Raw genomic sequence first — 19,983 nt, 5'->3', positions numbered from 1 at the left:
CATAGGTTGGTGGTCTGGTGTCATGTCTGCTTTGGTTGTGGTTGTGGGGTTCCCTCGCTCAAAACGAGCATAAAAGTTGTTGAGCTCATTGAGGAAGGAGACATCAGAGCAGAGGAGGAGCCAGACATTTGAAACACCCGGGGCTTAGCCCTAAAGGGTAGTATGCATGTGGGATTTTTTTTTTTTTGAGGGGGGGGGGGGGTGTAGAAATGACTGAAAGATTAATAGGCTCTGTTTTGAGTTTTGTTCAAAAAAGAATGACTTCATATAGGGAAATATATATATCACACATGCAGGACACCTTAAACTAGTTTTTTAATTAAGCAGCGAGGCAGAACAAAGTCGGGGCTGTATCAAGACACAGGGACTAAACCCCAATTCAACCAGACCCAGAACTGATCCAGAATTAAAACAGGACTACAACAGTTCAAAATCAGGACTACTGAGGACTTAACCAAGACATAACCACAATCAGAACTAGATGATAGTAGCACTAAAAATCATCATAGACCTGCACTACACTTATTTATTTAATTCTACCAAAGTACAATATTTAGATTGAGAAAAGTTTATATAATTATTTAGCCTTGTTGTGCAAACAAGCCTGCATAACTTAATAAATATAGAATTTGAAAAATAGCAAACCTAAAAAGAAACACTAGGTACGAGATACATGAGTACCTATGATACGGTGATACTTTTAGTAAGCAACCATTTGACTAACATGTGTCTCACCTGCTCTTGTTCATCTCTGTTCTGTCCTCATTCTCCATCTCAATCTCTGCTCCTCTCTCTCCCTCTTTGTGCTGACAATCATCAAATATACAGTTGAAACCAGATATTTACAAACTCTTCAGATCAAAACACAAACACTTTTTAATTGTAACATCAAATCAGACTAAATGTTTATTTTTTTAGATTGATAAATATAAAAACATATTTGTTAACTTTAAGAGTAAAGAGAGAAACTATCTGTATTTCTTAATTGCAAATGGCACCAAATTGTATTCAAACTGAGCCACACTTATGGAGCTCCACGATTCTTTTCCTGGTGTTTTGGTTGACATCTCTTGATGTTCCCATGTCACAGAAACAGCCTCTGTGTTTTGCCTTATATGCATCCACAGCTGTGCCACCAGTTTACTCACATGGACTCTACGAACCTATCAGAAGCTTCTTCAGCTCAGAATGGAATCCTCTGGAGTTTCTTATTAATTAACAATAAACTTAGTGTACATGTACTCCTAAATTTAATGAAAGTGATAAAAAATAGACAGCTCTGTCTCTCTTTATTCTGACATTTAACTAATTCAAAATATATTTCAATATTTATCTAAAACAAAAGTTTACTCTAAATTGATGTTGTACAGTAAAAAATGTTTTATGTTTTCTCCCTAAAGTGTAAATATCTGGTTACAAATGTGAATATCCTGCTGTGTACTGAAATCCCTCTTGTTTTGCATAGAAATATACTGAACAACATACAAAGCATAATATATAAAATAACATTTACCTGAGTTTTTTCTTTGAAAGAAGCCTCTAATGTCCATTCTTATATTTCAGTACATAACTGAAACCGATTTAGTCGGGGAGGGTAAGAACTGAAAATATGAAATAAACACACGTAAGCTAAGATTCTCTAAAAAATAGCATTTGTTCGGCTTTTCATTTCGCCATTTGTTGATTCACTTGAAGAGCAAGTAAAATAATATTGGTCAAGTGATCAGTTTCATATCAATCTTTCGTGATGCACCGTCATATTTACATTATTTGTACGGTACGAATGATTTGCTTTGGTACCTGCTCAAACTTAAGCTCTCCTTAGTATGGCTGGCTCCGTCTCTCCAACAGCGCACTCACGGGCAGCAGCTCCCCCCGCCCCCTCGCTCAGTCGCTTAGTGCCTGAGCTTGGATCATACCAATATCAGGGGGGGATTCACGCACAGTCGTAAATTCCCACAGTGTGCACTATGTGCTTCGAATATTGTGTGTACTTTTTGTTTTATACAGTTGTCAGCCAGGCATCTAACTATGAAAAAATTACACTCCAAAATACCCCGGGCTTCTGACAAAACAACCCGGGCTTAAGCCCCGTAAGCCACCCCCACGCTCCGCCCCTGCATCAGAGGATGCGGGGGAGGGTTTGGTGGTCCTGTAGTCTGTGATGGTCTGGAGTCCTTGCCACATGCGTCGGGGGTTGGAGTTGGAGAAGTGTTCTTCTACCTTCTTTTTGTAATGGTGTTTGGCTTTTTTGATGCCCTTCTTTAGATTAGCCCTGGCTGTGCTGTAGGCGTGTGCATCTCCTGACCTAAAGGCGGTGTTGCGGGCCTTCAGGAAGAGACGAAGATCCCGGTTCATCCAAGGCTTCTGGTTGGGGTACATGGTGATCCGTTTCTGGGTGTAAAGTAAAGTGTGCATGTTAGTCCCCGTAGGGATATAGTTCCTCTGCATTTAACCCATTCACCCAGTGAAGCAGTGGGCAGCCACCAATGCAGCGCCCGGGGAGCAGTGTGTAGGGACGGTACCTTGCTCAGGGGTACCTCAGGGTAGCCGTTCAGTGGAGTCGAACCACCGACCTTCCGATCATGGTGCCACCACTCTACCTACTGAGCTATCCCTGCCCACTGTCAGGTGGTGACACTGTCTGTGGTTTTGGAGATGTAATCCAGTACAGATGAGGCGTACTGGTCCAGGTCTGTGTGGGTGAACATATTCCAGTCTGTTGGTGTGGTTGAAGTTCACCTTTATGTGCTGAAGGTGAAAACACTGAGCAAAGGGAGGAGTGTATGATCTGTAGATACTATGGAAGCTGAAGATTGTACCTGACACCCGTTTGCTGCTGCCACCTTCTGGCCTTCAGGTGCTCTGGACGTGCTGTTTTTTGTCCTACAGCTTTAAGAGGCTCTGTCTCGGCTCTTAGTTGTTGGCACACCTGTTCACCATAAGTCATCACAGCACAGCTCATGGGCTGGGCTCCTCCAAAGGTAACCACCAAGCTGATGTTGGTTGGAGTTGTTTTATATGTTTAGATTAGTTTGTTGTCTCCTGCATGCTGTCATCTGCTGCTCTCCCTCAGGTATGTTCCCAGCTCAGGTGTGTTTGTGAGGGAGTGTTAGGGACCCGCAGAGACACTGGAGACAATAACTTGTACGAGCACAACTAAACTCATGGCTGCTGATCATTTAAGGTTTACCTTCAAAGTAGGAACTGCTGTCCTCCCTTAAACTGTGTGTACAGTGACTGGAGAACAATCCTCAGTGCTGGCCTACACCTGGGACACTGCAAACCAGGGTGCTTTGCTAGAAAGCAAGTTCAGCACATGCAGGATGTGTTTCTGATATCGCGGTTTCGCAATCTAGCTTTGAGCACATTCATGGTTCCTTTCATCCTCGGCACCAGTTGCTGCTTGTTGGGAACATGACCTCCAACTATCTGTCCACTAACTCTTGGGAAGAGCCCATCAGGATGCTTGGTGAAAAACCTCATTTTAAAAACAGCCCTGCACACTGTTCCTTCACCGTGACCAAAGAGTTCCATGATTCCAGATGCTGACAAGTAATGTCGCTCGATTGTAACAGATCAAGTAGTGTAATTGTGTTTGTGTGCAGTTCTTTATTTATATATTTGTATTGTCCGGGCATACGAGCACAGCTAAACCTACAGCCGCTGATCATTTAACCTTTAGCTTGGCTTCCCAGTTAAAGTGTTTACAGAGAGGGAATGATTGAATCAGGGTGTCATTTCTCATCTGCACGTGTATGTTGTCCATGCTACCTCAGAGATATTTCAAAGGAAAGGTTAGACCTGTCTCCTTGAGGGATTATTTAAAGCTTCAAGTCCTCTGATCCTCCGTCTTGCCATCAGCTCAGTTTAATCTAGACCAGGCTAAAAGTTTATTATCTTAGGACGGTCTAAGTCATCTGGATGTAAAGTGACTTTAATGTGCATTTCGGCTCCGGAGCCTAATAAAGCTCTTTCCTGGCAGGTGTTGGTGGGTCGAGCAGTCTGACGGAGGAACGTAGTCGGCCATCTTGGAAAGAAGAAAATGTTTTCTTCACACACGGTGAGAAAAACATCGTTTTTATAAATCATGAGTCCGAACATTTTACAGACTTTTATACGTGAAATTGTTCGTAGTTTATAAACACATCTGGAAGTGCCGTGCAAACCAAGGCCGAGCTGCTTTTAGGAAACGTGAAAAGTCTATCAGTACAACTTTCATGAATGATCATCATTTATTGTCATTATATCATTATGATTATTGTTAACTACCACCCTTTAGTAATTATTTACAGTTTTCCAGAACATGAGAAACAAAATGCATGTTAAGAAAAGAAAATAGTAAATGGAAAGACGAAGGCTTCAACCTCTTAGACCTTTCCTTATTTCCACTTTGTAAATGAGGACTGTGTGCAAGAGGTGCAAGTGCACGGGTGAAGTCGCACTGTCCCCTCTGCATTTGATTGTCCCTCGTTGGGTCGGGCGTAAAGACTGAGCAGGGCAATCAGCTGGTAGAACCGATGTCCACAAGATGCAATCAGCGATGCACTTGTTTAAATGTATTTTATGCAATAATACAGTCTTTCTTTTCCAAAACGCATCCAAACAATTTACAACACAACAGGTTACTATTATGGGCATCATCCAACAAACAGGTTTCTTATCGAAGCAGAGAGGCCGGCACGACAAAACAAGATTTAACTCAAACACTTATTAAGCTTCTGACTCCCTGCCTGTGTCTTTGTTGCTGTAGGAACAAGACGACAAAGAGAGCCCAACACCTCAGTGCTCTCAGTTGGCTGAAGATGCTCACTCAAGTGCAAACTTACTTGAGCACTACAGGTGTGATCAGTGTAACAAGAAGTTTCATGCCCCGTCTCACCTCAGAAGACACCAGCGCATCCACAGTGGGGAAAAGCCCTTCAGTTGTGACCAGTGTGGAAAGACTTTTACTTGGAAAGGCAACTTAAAAACACATCACCTCAGCCACAGCGGCGTCAAACCACACATGTGCCACCAGTGTGGAAAGACATTTAGTTTGATGAGCAACTTGAGAACTCATCAGCGCCTGCACAGAGGAGTCAAACCATACGCATGTAGCCAGTGTGAGAAGGCTTTTACTCAGATGAGCTACTTAAAAATCCATGAGATGGTCCACAGCGGAGAAAAACCCCACACATGTGAGGAGTGCGGAAAGGCTTTTAATTATAAGAGCAACTTAAAGAGACACAAACTGGTCCACAGTGGAGTTAAAGCACACAAGTGTGACCAGTGTGGGAGGGCTTTTGCTTTGAAGTCGAGCTTGGCGACACACAAGCTGGTGCCGCATGTGACCTTTCTGGGAAAGCCTCCAGCCAGCGACCCCAGAAACACGCCAACAGACGCTGATACGTGATCGGTGCAGCAGTTCAGTTTACACAAACTCGAGCTTAAGTCAACCCTACACTTACTGACCATGGACACGCACCAGTGCGACCAGTGTGACAAAGCCTAGAACCAGTTTAGAGGTAATTCAGTCAGTTTTTTTAAACAAGCTAATGTGTATATAAAAGATTTGTTACTGGTAATATAGCAAAACTTGATTGTAGTTTTTAAAGTTCAAGTTAAACCATGTGAAATAAGTTGGATAATACACGGTGTTACATATGGGACACAAACGCAGCGTTTTGGGACAACATGGTTTCTGTTGGGTTTACACAAACTGTAAAAATGTTATTACGATGTTATTACGATGTTATTACGATGTTATTACGATCAATGTTAGCTCTACATGGGTGTTAGATTTCAAAATAAAATCCTTTTAAACGATCGTCTCGTTTCATTTATCACCAGCAGAACAGTCTCCAACAGTGTCCAACTTTATGGCTCATAATGGGCAAAGACGCGGCTACAACTTTGATGCTAATCTGAAGTGAATAAAACTATAATAGGACATGAAATGCATTTAGATCTGTACATATGCTGTAATGATCACATGATGTGGCGCCATCCTTTCTGAAATTAAACCGACAACAGATTTGTTGTCTGGGGCATTTAACACAAACTGATTTGAATAAAACGACATCATGAATGCAAAAAACGATGCAGCTGCATTCATATTCATATTTCCTCCTCGGTTCCAACTATTAATACAGAAATGCAAATGCATCATTCTTTTCTTGAAATTTAAACACAGGTTTATAAACGGTCTCAGCAGTTCTTAAGTACATTTAGTAAAACAGGTAAACACTTACTAAAACACAGTCATTGTGTCCTTACATGCTGTCGTTTTAGCAGACTCTCAAACCAGTTTCAGTCCAGTAGTGTCCGTATCACTGCCGCCCAAAACCAGTATCACGAGCTCAGTGTGTCACATGGCCTTGCTTGACCAGATGGTGCTATTCAAAATGTTGCCAAAAGGGATAATGAGCATCACTCTCATGCCAACAGTTATGGCAAAGATTTTATTCTGCACGTTTGATCTGAGACACGACTGGTTATTAGGGGTGCAACGATATTCGTATCGATATTGAACCGTTCGATACAGTGCTTTCGGTTCGGTACGCATATGTATCGAACAATACAACATTTGTAATTTATTTTATCAATTTTCCTTCTGACGATGCTGTCTGTGTTGAGCGCTCAGAGAATCTGTGTTCGACTACTCCGCCTAGGCTGCACTGTCGAGCGCAGATCCACTGAGCGCTCAACACAGACAGCATAGTCAGAAGGAAGAGCGCAGGGCAAGCTAGCGAGACAGAAGCTAAGCTCTCCTTGCAACAGGCAAATTGAACCTCATTCAGATCTGGCGTTTGGAATTATTTTGGTTTTCATGTGACGTATGACCCTGAAGGTAAGCGAGTCATGGATTAAAGTAAAACAGTATGTTGGATGTGCCATGCAATGCTCAATTACATGGGTGGGAGCTAGTGTGTTAGCGCAGTTAGCTCGTTAACGTGTTGGCCGTCTAGCCCCATGCACGGGGCGATCGGCGGTAGCTCGTTAACGGAGATTTGCCGTGTTGTGGCGTTAAGGTCATTTCAACGAGATTAACCTGAAAGCACTAGTGGGAACACAACGAATATGACTGCACATTTACACCGACATCATCCTAGTGCAAAGACAAAAACAACAAGCATGCTACTAACTTTAGCCGAGTCATTTAGACAGCTGTTAGCACATGATTCTCCTTATGCTGCTGAGAATATAACCCAGAAGAAGCGGATAGTATAGCTTTTATTTTGGAAAGAGACATTTCTCTGTAATAAACTCTCTTTTCCAAAGATGAGTGATTCCTCAATCAGATACAGGGCTCGCAATATCGCTAGCCCGACGTCCTGGAGCTAGCGATTTTTTCAGTCGGGCTACCAAAATCTATCTCTGCCCTGCCCGTCGGGCTATTGTAGGAAAAATATATGTCAATGCTTTTGCATTCTTTCAGAAATGTAGCTGGGTAATTATGTCATTGGCATCGGTGAGCCACTGTCAATATGTGACATATTGAAGTCGCGTTTGAATTTGCGCTTGTTTTTTTGCTTTCACTTTGCAATCGTGTGAACTGTGTATAGAGAGCGACAGCACTGATCTGTGAGTGATGATAATTTGCGCACCAATTCCTCTGACATCGTCTTATTAATCGTTAGCTTACTATGCAAACATGACAAGTGAAATCTCCCGCAGCTTAAACATGTGAGAGGTTGATCGCGCAGAGAATCGCTGAGCTTATGTGAGTGCGTGTAAAAGCATTTCAGTTCTGCTGAGCCAAATAAGACAGGTCAGGGTGAAGAAGTGACAGCCAAAGAAAAGCTTACCACAAAACGGAGAAGTTATGACAAATCAGACTATAAGGCAAAAAGAAAGTGCAGCTTTATGGTTTCATGGACAAAAGAATTTCTGTGGCTGCAATATGACAAGCTAAATAACCAGGGCTGCACATAAGTGGTCCGCAGGTGCGCATTTGCTGTCAAAATAAAAAACATGCACAAGGGTTAGGGTTAAATTTAAAAACTATACCTTTGAGTTAAAATATATATTTATAATTTTAATAAATGACAAATTAAAAATGCATGAACATTTTTTTGTATCGAAAAAATATCGAAACGTGACACCAAAGTATCGAACCGAACCGAACCGTGAATTTTGTGTATCGTTGCACCCCTACTGGTTATCCATCAAAGTTCAACACTTTAAAGTCCACAACTTTCCACACTCTGATAAGCACATCCCAGCGGTGACCGCCCCGCCGGTTCCCAGACTGCAGCCTTGGCGTTCGCTCTGGGGCTTATTTTTAGCTACACACATGGCACTTTTCCATTTTATCATTCTTTATTAAACATCTTACAAAGAAGTATTTAACTTTAATTAGTTTTACCAGAGTGTGCATGTTTATGGATGTTAGAGAAAAATATAATATAAAATAAAATATAAATATAAGGTGCAGATACTGCACATCTGCACCCCCCAACAGGTCACATGTGCATATAACCAAAAGTCAAATACAGAAAATGATCCTGCTACTTTGGCCCTAGTGCAACTCTCTGTTGGTCTTTGGTTTAAACTGCAAGAGTGGCTACAAATCTGTGGTTAAGCTGCACTTCCTGCTGTTTCTCCCTCTGTACTCGTTGCTCTTTAGGTCAGTATGTGGTAGTTTTCCATGTCCCAGTGGAGATTTCCTCTCGTGCAAGCTTTCCTCACGCGCACACTGAGCCCTCATCCTTTCTACACAAAATTCGTTTGTCTACTTCATAAACAAGACTAATAGTCAGCAAACATCTTGGCTTCACTTGGATTCTCAAGTTTAAAATACATGGAAAGTTTGGGAAACTATGGTTTACCCTGACGGGAGCATGAATGTGGACAGCAGCGGTGGCACCGAAATTTATTCAGTATTTGCTGAGGCATCAGATTCTCGACAGCTGGCAGTAAAGAAAGAGTCAGGAGGCTGGGTGTAGTGGACACCGGTATATGTCTAAGCACCGACCTGGCAGATCTGATTACAATGTTAAAAACATAGAGCTTAACCCTCATCAGTAACATGACAACTGTAACATGCTGTAAGTATGAGCACTTTTATGAAACTTCACTAAAGTGTATTATTGTGTTGTCAAGCTTGAATGCATTGTAAGTGAATGGGTTCTGTTTGTTCAGCTACAACTGGGAAGAAAAACTTTCTGACCAATAAGGTGGAGACGGTGGCATACTTGTGTTGTATCAGCCTATCGGAAGGTTTTTGAAGGTCTGATTTCAAGATATAACACTGGGACAGATGATAGTTTAACAAGGCTGTAGCAATATTACTGTTGTTATTGCTAATGACTGTTACGTGTCTCTGCTGGAGCAGACCTAGAGTAGATATTATGTTTTGTCTGTCCCTGCTCTCATGAACAAGGCATCTTTCAAACTGCTTGAAGGAATTTCTTCAGTTTCCGTAAGGATTTTGCCAAAGTTTAAGGTCATCCCAACACTGCGACACTCATTCTGAGTTCATTTGTGAAGTGTGACAGAACTTCACACAAATGCCAAACAGGACAACAGCAAGTTAAAACAATGCTGAAGTGTTTTTATTGTATGACGAGCAGAAAAGAATTTGAGGTTGCAACGTTATCCTTGTTGCACTGCAATCTTGGGATGTGAGAACCTGAAAGCCTGAAATCTGTACCCCATCCACAACACACCTTTTCTCTGTACTCCTCCCCAGCACCCTGCAGTCACATGCGCCTGCAGGTAGATAAAAACCTCAAAAGAGACACTGGTCGCCATTCTGCTCAGAAGCTTTTCAGGAGCTTTCAGAAGATTCACGAGTTCAGGCGTCTCCACCGTGCAGACATACAGGAGCAGGTATGGACCTCTCACTCGCTACAAAAACATCTGAGCTGTATTCGGTGCAATACTGTGAGCCAGTTTCTTGTTTAGAGTGGATGTTTCAGGCTACAGCAGCATTACAGTAACTTTTGTGCATTTTTCCTGCAGTAATTGTGCGTTTACAAACACATTTCAGCAGCACATGCAAACCATCACAGTATAAATGCAGCTCTCTGTTTCCATATTTGGCAACCTTTGGTCTTCCACAACAGCTCCAGGACGGTGTAACCAGGGCAACAGAGTAATATATTGTCCTAAAAGGATAATATTTTACCAAGCCTTGCAACATGCTGCAAATAGTGACGCGCTAAATAGCATGTTAGATAAACTGCCAAAACTACATCCAGAGGAGCAGGTGTTTGGTCTCTCACTCTCATGTCATGAGCTCTCAGCAGATGGTGGAACATGAGCCGCTTTGTTTTGGACTAAACTCCATGTTAAACTGGACTTTATGACAGAGAAATATGGAGTGAAAGGAAAGGCCTTACTTCAGCCTGCAAATCGGTTTTTAATGCACAGGAACTGGAAATTATTAACCTGATAACCTGGGAAGTCATTAGCTTACATACGTGTAAAATAAATATGAAATCATTTGTAAGCGTCAGTGTTTCATGTGATTTCTAAGTCATTTTTAACATGTGACCTGTTTGGTGTAGGATGCATTTGGTGGGCACTTTGGGGCTTTTTCTGACCTTGCTGCATCTCTCTAACTCGCTGCTGCTGGGAGCCTTTAACATCAAATCCTTCGGAGACACCAAAGCCTCCAACACCACTCTGATGAACATCATTACCAAGGTCTGGGACTTTTCCCTCTTTGGTAGATATGACAGTTTGTACAAAATGTTTACATCCACCCATTTGTAATGCAATTTGGGTCAGAGTGCTTTCAAAACCAATCCAGAAGTGTTATCTTGTGTGTGCGTTTTGAAATAGTTTGAACTGAATTTTGAGAAATGCTTTGGATGATTTGGCCTGTTGCAGAAGTAAACCTGAATATTCCCAGAATATTCCCACCTCTATGCTTAAGGAATGATCAATGAAATAACTGGATGTGCAACAGCTGTAGCGTTGCCTTTACAATCTAAAGCTTAACACATGAATTTTTTCGTGCAAGGTAAAATATAAACAAACGTGATGTTGCAAGATGGACAATCAGCTGATTCATTTTCATTTTTTATGTGTGTTTTGCAGATTGTCCAACGCTATGACGTCATTCTGATCCAAGAGGTCAGAGACAGTGATCTCTCAGCAACCCAAAAACTCATGGAGTACGTCAACAAGTGAGTCCACACACCGAACATGGAACATTCAGAGTAACACTGAGCATGAAATGCAAACGTATGGAAACATAAAAGTGTGTGTTTGTTTCCCCCCAGAGATTCTCCTCAGTACAAATACATCGTCAGCGAGCCTCTCGGTGCGAGCACCTATAAAGAGCGATATCTCTTCCTTTACAGGTGCACCACGATGAAAAAAATAAGTCTCTACTCTACACACAGTGAAATGATATTTATTCAGTTCAATTTTATTTACACAGCGCCAAATCACAACAAGAGTCGCCTCAAGGCGCTTTATACTGTCAGGTAGACCCTACAATAACACATACAGAGAAAAACCCAACAATCAAATGACCCCTATGAGCAGCACTTTGGCAACAGTGGGAAGGAAAAACTCCCTTTTGACAGGAAGAAACCTCCGGCAGAACCAGGCTCAGGGAGGGGCGGCTATTTGCAACAAAACATGGTTCGTTGCAGTGATGCCGTGTAAAAAGCATTTTTAGTTCTTGCTCTAAATATGTATTTTGTAGAAAGGGAAAAAGTCTTTTTCATGGCAGAATGTGAATAGTTTGATTGTTTTCTTTGTTTCTTAAAGCCAAACAATTTAACAAAAATAAAAATGACTTGTTCACGTTGCCCGGGGTTAAAGTCAGGATTGGTGTTGGATCATCATCATCACTTAGACCTCAGAGGGTTAAAGAACCTCCCATAAGTTTCTCAAATAACCATTCAAAACAACTTGATTAAAAATTTATATTTCCAGCATGTTTGTAGTGTTTGAGGCATGTTTGAAGTAATTTAACGGCAAATCCTCCGTCTTTGTTCTGGCATAAACATACATCTTATACACACTCAGAATTCAGAAGAAGTGATTTAAAAAAAGGGGAAAAGCAGAACTACAATAAATTTGTCCCGAGAAGCAACTGGACATGTTTAGAAATGAAGTACACACTGGCAGCAAATGAAAAGGTGGTGATTTTCTCCACAGGGAGGCGCTGGTATCGGTGGCAAAAAGCTACACCTATGACGACGGCCCGGAGGAAACTGGACAAGACGCCTTTAGCAGGGAGCCGTTTGTCGTAATGTTCTCCTCCAAACACACTGGTAGGTGCTGTGGCTCGAGTTATACAGCTGTTTCTGCATCACACTGATAATGATGTGGATCCTCATTCAAACATTTGTGCGTGGTAGTTCCTGGGACATGTTAGTCACTAGTCCTTTATCATTCTCATGCGGTGTAAGCGCCTCCGTCACTGTCAACACTCCTTCGTTCCCTTCTCTTCTGTAGCTGTGAGAGACTTTACTCTGATCCCTCAGCACACCTCCCCAGAATCAGCTGTTCGGGAGCTAAATGCTCTCTATGACGTGGTGGCAGATGTCCGCGCTCGCTGGAACAATGATGTATTTACAGCCTACAAGTAAAAATCATTTATTTGGTGGAAAAACACACATTCGGTAAATGCGACTCACACTACTCTCCCTGCAGGACATCGTGCTGCTGGGTGACTTCAACGCAGGCTGTAGTTATGTGTCCGGGTCTGACTGGCAGCAGATCCGCATCTTCACTGACAAGACTTTCCATTGGCTGATCACTGATGCGGCCGACACTACCGTGTCGCAAACTGTCTGCCCTTACGACAGGTAGACAGATTGTGGCAGGTCGTTCTGATGTGTGCACGCAAACTCTAAACTCTAATCATCTTTCTGTGTTTGCAGGATTGTGGTCACTGCGGACATGATGAGAGGAGTGGTGAAAGATAGTGCGAAGGTATATAACTACATGACGGACCTGAATCTCAAACAAGATCTGGTAACAGATGAATTTCAATCCTTATCTCTGTAAGAATTCATTTGAACTAAAAAGCACAACCTGCCTCATTCCCCGCTGACACTAATGGAAACGTCAATATAAAAAGTTAACATAATGTTGTATTCACTGCAACTGAGACCATAGACTCGTCAGCAAAATGTTTACTGAGCTCCAATCAGAAGAGAGGCATTCTACACAAAGGGCAAAGCAGTCGCCCCATCAGAAATCATGCAGTTTTAAAGCACTTTTGCTTTTTTAATATCAGCTTTGAGCTACAGAAAATCGAGCAACTTTGTAAAGCAGTGGCTGTAGTAACGACCACAGAGATGCAAACAAAATCATAATGCAGTGTATACTGTAGTGATGGCATTACCATGCAGGCACGTTGAGTTTTTCAGCACTGGAAAGAAACCTGTGGAAACTGAAGCCGTCTGCAGCACAAACTGTGAGCCACTAAAAGAACGGTTTCTCTGTCTCTCAGGCGTTGGCTGTCAGCGACCACTTCCCCGTGGAGGTGAAGCTGAGCGGTTAGGCTCACGTTGCTTGAACCGTGACTTCCACAAGCTTTCCACACATCGTGCTCAATCTGCAGCCAGCACAATGATCATTCAGTTGGGGACTACTGTCAGCCACAGCTTCATGAAATGCAAATGCACAATAAAGCCACTAAAAGAATTTCACTGAAAACTTGTGTGTTGTAAAGAATTCGGCTTCTTGTTGCAGTGGAGCACATTTGTCTGGAACATTTACTGAGACCCTTTGTTGATTTGGAAACCTTTAATAACGCGTGTGTATTTTGTTTCACTTCTTTTGTCTGCTTAAATGTCTTCAGAGTTTTGAGTTACTGAAGTTTTTTAATTAATTTCCCAAAACAGCTCAGACACACAGCAAAACACTAACCTGCAAAACTGAGCCAAAAATGTTGAAAAAACATAAAAGAGCGGTAGAGTAATACATCTGTAGGGGAGACCGGGGATAGTTGTCACATCTTTGACATTTCTGTCTGTAAATTGGAGCTCTTTTAAGGTAGTGGATTCAAAATGTAATGCAAAGTATTTACATGTCTCTGCTATTAAATAGTGCAGCTACTTTCTCTGCAGCACAATTACCCATTGCATGGTATGGCCTCAAACACAAAGAGTGAAATGTTACAATTAACCCCATAGTCTGGGTTAGTTGTAACATATCCTGGGGTGAAATGTAACACAATGAAATAAGAGTACTAACAAAACATTAACATGTAATCTTTTTTATTCAACACATGAATGCACTTAGAGCCATTTATGTAGCTGTGTGTGTGTGTGACAGAATGCAGAAATCTAGCTTTTGAACATATTCCAACCCCCCAAAAAAGACAAATTATGGAATTTTCTGCAACTGAATATTTCATTAATTTTGGTTGGTCTTCCTTGAGTTTGGCCTCATTGGCTCAGTGGGCATTATAACCTACAACTCTTGCACCAATTTTGAACATAACAATGAAGCTGAAAAAATGTAGTTGTTCACCAGCATCGCAATTCCATTACTTTTTATCATGGCTTACCTTGGTGTGGTTTGCAAAGTGCTTCAGAAAGATGAGTGTTGTGTTCCGTAATGTTTATATCATATTGCACCACTAGAGGGTGGTGTCGCAAAATAAGAGGTAAAGCGGAGCCGGAAAAGGTTTAGAGAATAGAAAGAGATAGAATACAGTTAGGTGGCTAGCTGATAGCCGATGTGTGTCACTGCTATCCCTTGGATGTTAGTCTGTTCTTCATGAGGACTGGTTATTACCGCCCACCATTACATTTTGGCGACGAGTAACCCTGCGTGTTTTTTTTTCTCTGCTTTGAGTTTTTTTGCCGAGTCATCATGACTGCAAACGTCCATCCGCCACCGATGTTTTTGCCTTGCCCTGGAGACCCTCCTTTGCCATTCAACATGTGGATGCGTATGTTCAACAATTATTTGCTTGTGATCAATGCAACAGGGAATGCTTGGCCTGAAGCACGAAGAAGAGCTACTTTACTTCACTGCTTAGGAACTGAGGGACAAAGGATTTTCTACTCACTGCCAAATACAGGTGACACTTTTGCCTCTGCTGTTACTGCCCTAGAACAATACTTTTCACCCAAGGTAAATGTTGTTGTGGAAAGACATGCTTTCAGACAGCGAACACAAGCTTCACATGAGACTGTTATCCAGTATGTGGCCAGCTTGCGTGACCTTGCTTCTAAATGTGAGTTTGATGACAGGACAGAAGAAATGATCCGTGATCAGCTAGTTGAACATGTGTCTAGCCCCAGCATAAGAGAAAGCCTCTTGCTTGAACCTGATTTGACACTAGATAAAGCTGTTACACTGGCAACACAAATGGAATCTGCAGTCCAACAAGCTAAATCCATAGCTGCAGACAGCAGTACTCCAGTCCAAGCTGTGCAGTCTCACTCGCACTCCATGCAGAGGAAACATAAGTACAATGCTCACCCTGCAAAGCCATCTCATGCAACAAAAACATCTAAGAACTGTTTTAGATGTGGTTCAAACAGTCATTTAGCCAACTTTCGTCAGTGTCCTGCTGCCAAAGCTACTTGTAAACTGTGTCATAAAATTGGACATTTTGCTCGTGTCTGCTGCTCATCCAAGACAAGAGATGTACGGGAAGTCCATTTACCAAAACTCACAGTCCTTTACTTAACAGATCCTTCTCATGCATCAAAAGGATTGCAATGCAGCATAAATGTGAGCACACCTACGTCATCAGCTAAGGATATTGAACTGATTGTGGACACAGGTTCTGCAGTTTCTATCCTGCCTAACCACATCTACGAAGAGCACTTCAGTGGTACGCCACTAAAACCACCTGACCTTCAACTAGTTACATACACAAAGAAAACAATCCCTGTGTTAGGCTGCCTGCAAGTCACAGTGAGCAGAGGAAATGCATCTGCCTCAGCTGTGTTCTTTGTTGTAAGAAAAGGAACTCCTCTTCTTGGAAGAGATCTGATGGAAGCGCTGAATGTCAGCATTGCAGGCAATACTGTTCTACCTCCATGTACTGATCCTACTGCTTCTGTGATGTCTACAAACCCATCACCTGCTTCTTGCATCCCTGCTGCCCCAGATATTGGCTGTGTGCGTGTCTTTGTGCATAAAGTGAAAGTTGACCCAACAGTCAAACCTGTGCGTCAGAAGCTGCGACGTCTCCCGTTTGCTGTGAGGGCTTCAGTTTCAGCAGAACTGGATCGTTTACTCAAAGCTGGTGTCATTGAACGGATTGATGCATCACCATGGGTATCCCCAATTGTTGTGACAGGACGGAAAACTGGTGGAATAAGGCTGTGTGCAGACCTCCGTGAACCAAACAAAGCTGTGATCACTGATTGCTACCCCTTACCACATGTGGATGAATTGTTTGCCAGCTTACAGGGTGCAAAAGTGTTTTCTACAATTGATCTTGCAAATGCATACTACCAGCTGCCCCTGCATGAAGATAGCAGAGATTTGACAGCATTCATTACACATGATGGACTCTTCAGATTCTGTAGAGTACCTTATGGACTGGCCTCTGCCCCCTCAGCTTTTCAGAAAATGATGGCTGAAATTCTTAAAAACCTCCCAGGTGTCCAAAACTACCTGGATGACCTTATTGTCTACAGTAAAAGTGCAGCTGAGCATGACCAAAACCTTAGCACTGTCCTGCAGAAGCTCAAAGATGCTGGACTTGTGCTTAACGAAAACAAATGCCATTTTAGGAAGACATCGCTACGCTTCCTAGGTCATGTTGTCACTGCTGATGGCATTCTTCCTGATGAGGAGCATATTGATGCTGTTTTGAGAGCCCCTCCCCCATCCGATGCTGTTGCTCTGAGATCCTTCCTGGGCTTGGTGTCATGGTACTCCAAGTTCTTGCCAAACTTTGCAACTGTTGTAGCCCCTATGCCTGCCTGTGCTAATGACAAGAACACCTTCACATGGACTTTAGATGCACAAGCGAGCTTTGAAGAAGTAAAAAAACTCCTGGTGAATAGTCCTGCACTGGCACTGTTTGACCCTGCCTTGCGTGTCGTGATCTCTACTGATGCAAGTGACTATGGGCTTGGTGCTGTATTTGCTCAAGTGCAACCTGATGCCACAGAAAAACCTGTGGCGTTTGCTTCCCGCACACTGTCTGCAACAGAACAAAAGTACTCAACTGTTGAAAAAGAAGCTTATGCTTGTGTGTGGGCTGCAGAGAAATGGAGAACGTATTTGTGGGGCCGACGTTTTACTCTGCGGACAGACCACCAAGCTCTGACAACACTGCTGAGCACCAAAGGGATTAATAGGGCTGGAATGCGCATCGCCCGCTGGTCTGCCCGCCTCCTGTGTTTTGACTATGATGTTATTTACCGCCCAGGTTCTCAGAACTATACAGCTGACTGTCTCTCTCGCCTGCCCCTGCCTGTTTCTTCCCATCCTACATCAGATGCAGATCATGAAATGGTAGCCCAAGTTTCTGCTGCCATGTCCTCTCTTCCTGTTGCGGACTTTGACTCTGCCTGTTCAACTTGCCCTGAACTGGTTGCTTTGCGTTCACAAATACAAAGCGACTGGCCTGCCTCAATCAAAGCACTTGATGTCACGCTTGCACCTTACTACAAAATCCGTAATGAACTTTCAACCCTAAGTGATTATGTTCTCAGAGGCTCAAGGCTCATTGCACCACTTTCAGTGAGACTTAAACTGATTGCACTGGCACATGAAAGTCATCAAGGGATTGTGCGCACAAAACAAAGACTACGAGACCTCTACTGGTGGCCAAAAATGGACTCACAAGTTCAGTCTGCCATAACCTCATGCCTCCTCTGTCAGTCCAATGACAAAACTGCACATACTAACCCTGCTCCTCTCCAACCCGTCCCACTGCCTGATGGACCGTGGAAAAAATTTGGTCTTGACATTGTTGGGCCTTTTGATACTGCTATACCTGCTTGTAGATATGTCATAACATTGACTGACTACTACTCCAAATGGCCTGAGCTTGCCTTTTCACCTTCTGCTACTACTGATGATGTCATTCAGTTTCTCTCATCTGTCTTTAGTCGTCATGGCAACCCAGAGAACATCGTGACTGACAATGGTACACAGTTCACCTCTGTAATGTTCACCTCATTCCTCCAGAATAGAGGCATCTCCCACAGCAGAACATCTGTCTACTACTCAGCTTCAAACGGAGCAATCGAACGGTTTCATCGTGCTCTCCACACCTGTATCCAGACAGCAATCCAGCAGTCGAAACCATGGAAGGCGACTGTGCTGGATTGGCTTCAAGTTTACCGTGCAACACAGCATGCAACTACTTCCCTCGCTCCCTATGAACTCCTGTATGGCAGGAAGATGCGTACTAAACTGGATGTCCTCCCTTTGCCTCCTGCTGTGTCTCCACTGGATGACGTTGCACGTCGCTCAGTTCAGAAATATCAGTTGAAAATGCAACGTTACACTGATGGTAGGCGTCACGCACGGAAACCTTCTTTTCTACCAGGAGAGAGTGTGAGGATAAGGAAACCCCACCATGTCCCTAAAGGACATCCCAGATTTACCCCTCCTGTAACAGTAACAAAAGCCAAAGGCTCGAATGCCTTCTTGCTGAGTGATGGGAAGATTTGGAATGCCACTCATCTAGCACGCTGTCGCCCAGTGACTGAAAAGAACGCTGACATTGCTAGGTTGCACCACACCCAGACTGGCTCACCTACTGCTAGAAGACTGCCACGCGTCAAGTACAAGCCTCGTTGGCACAAAGACTATATTGTACCATAATAGGTTGCTTGAAAAGGACATTAGAGAAATGTCATTACTTGTTCTATTTTGGGTTTAAGAAGAACTGATTTCCTGTCACCAATGCACTAGAGAAAAATATTGTAATGGAAAAACGGGAATAATTTCTTTTCATTTTACAATGTCAGGCTTATTTAGCTTTTCTAGCTGTAGTATTCTGATGTTATAACTATTGCGACATTTAAGTTCACCAGTGTATGTTTGGTTTGCTAAACAGTGAATTACTTTATTTCTGTACTATGCTATTTGGTGAACTCGTTTTATAAAGAGAGAGGAGATGTTGTGTTCCGTAATGTTTATATCATATTGCACCACTAGAGGGTGGTGTCGCAAAATAAGAGGTAAAGCGGAGCCGGAAAAGGTTTAGAGAATAGAAAGAGATAGAATACAGTTAGGTGGCTAGCTGATAGCCGATGTGTGTCACTGCTATCCCTTGGATGTTAGTCTGTGCTGAATTCATTAAAGAGCACTGTTCTTCATGAGGACTGGTTATTACCGCCCACCATTACAATGAGGAAATCTGTTTCTTGCACCCATCCTGATTTATTTCCACTACCAGTACTTCCTGCTGGTCCATCTCTGACACAGTGGTCAGCATAATGTATGTGTGGGAACACAAACAGTGGAGGAATTGTGTTGCCAATGGCATTAACCGCATATACAAAAGCGACCAGTGAACCTCTCTCTGCTGATGTCGTTTCCCCAACTTGTTTAATATAAGTTAAAGTAATAGTGTGGTAAGTTGTAACATCTGCGTTATTGTTACAACTGACCCAGACTGTTGCTGTTACAACTGACCCAGACTCCTATAGCCATGAACTAGCTAACATTACAGCCAACGGCTAAAACATTAGCACTAAAGACCTACACAGAATATATCCCCATAGACATACAAATAACACAATTTAAGTTTGATGAGTTTAACTGCAAAGCAGATAATGCTATTAGAAATTGAAATAAAGTAGAAAAACTTACTTTTTGGCATACAAATTACTTTTTTTCATGTTAAATTGTCTGTGTTTGACAAAATGTGCTGATTTTTCACATGTGATAGCAGAACTGAGTTGGGCATGCACAGGATGAGTCACATCATTTGAAACTTAGCCCTGATTGGAGAAACTGGAAGTGTTACAACTGACCCACGTTACAACTATCCCCGGTCTCCCCTACACAAAAGAAGAAACAATGTATTCATTAAAGATTATTTTCAGTCATCTTCAGTTACTCCTGTAAAGCTGAAATGTGTTCACCACA

The 19,983-nt window shown here is 42.6% G+C and overlaps 1 protein-coding gene and 1 long non-coding RNA gene across 4 annotated transcripts; both read left to right on the top strand.

Moving 5' to 3' along the window:
* The first annotated feature begins 2,786 nt into the window (after positions 1-2,786).
* LOC146710587 (uncharacterized) lies at positions 2,787-5,546 on the top strand. The gene is made up of 3 exons (XR_014919975.1): positions 2,787-2,984; positions 3,986-4,063; positions 4,754-5,546. It is a non-coding gene; the product is annotated as an uncharacterized LOC146710587 (long non-coding RNA).
* A 3,730-nt stretch (positions 5,547-9,276) lies between these two features.
* LOC146710586 (deoxyribonuclease-1) lies at positions 9,277-13,602 on the top strand. Of its 3 annotated transcripts, XM_085453151.1 has the most exons (10): positions 9,277-9,406; positions 9,677-9,816; positions 10,497-10,635; positions 11,032-11,120; positions 11,196-11,297; positions 12,106-12,221; positions 12,406-12,518; positions 12,604-12,758; positions 12,834-12,927; positions 13,409-13,602. In XM_085453151.1, the coding sequence occupies exons 3-10, from the start codon at positions 10,498-10,500 to the stop codon at positions 13,457-13,459; spliced, it is 858 nt and encodes a 285-aa protein (XP_085309277.1). In that variant the 5' UTR covers positions 9,277-9,406; positions 9,677-9,816; position 10,497; the 3' UTR covers positions 13,460-13,602. The 3 variants fall into 3 exon arrangements, with proteins under 3 accessions (XP_085309277.1, XP_085309276.1, XP_085309278.1); XM_085453150.1 differs by lacking the exon at positions 9,277-9,406 and having other exon boundaries at positions 9,581-9,816; XM_085453152.1 differs by lacking the exon at positions 9,277-9,406 and having other exon boundaries at positions 9,671-9,816; positions 11,217-11,297.
* Positions 13,603-19,983: the final 6,381 nt, after the last annotated feature.

The sequence above is a fragment of the Copadichromis virginalis genome, linkage group LG4 (genome assembly GCF_057382275.1).
Source record: "Copadichromis virginalis isolate Kocher_CV1m ecotype Utaka linkage group LG4, C_Virginalis_male_GT1.1, whole genome shotgun sequence".
Taxonomy (NCBI): domain Eukaryota; kingdom Metazoa; phylum Chordata; class Actinopteri; order Cichliformes; family Cichlidae; genus Copadichromis; species Copadichromis virginalis.
This window is presented reverse-complemented; position numbering and strand designations above follow the sequence as displayed.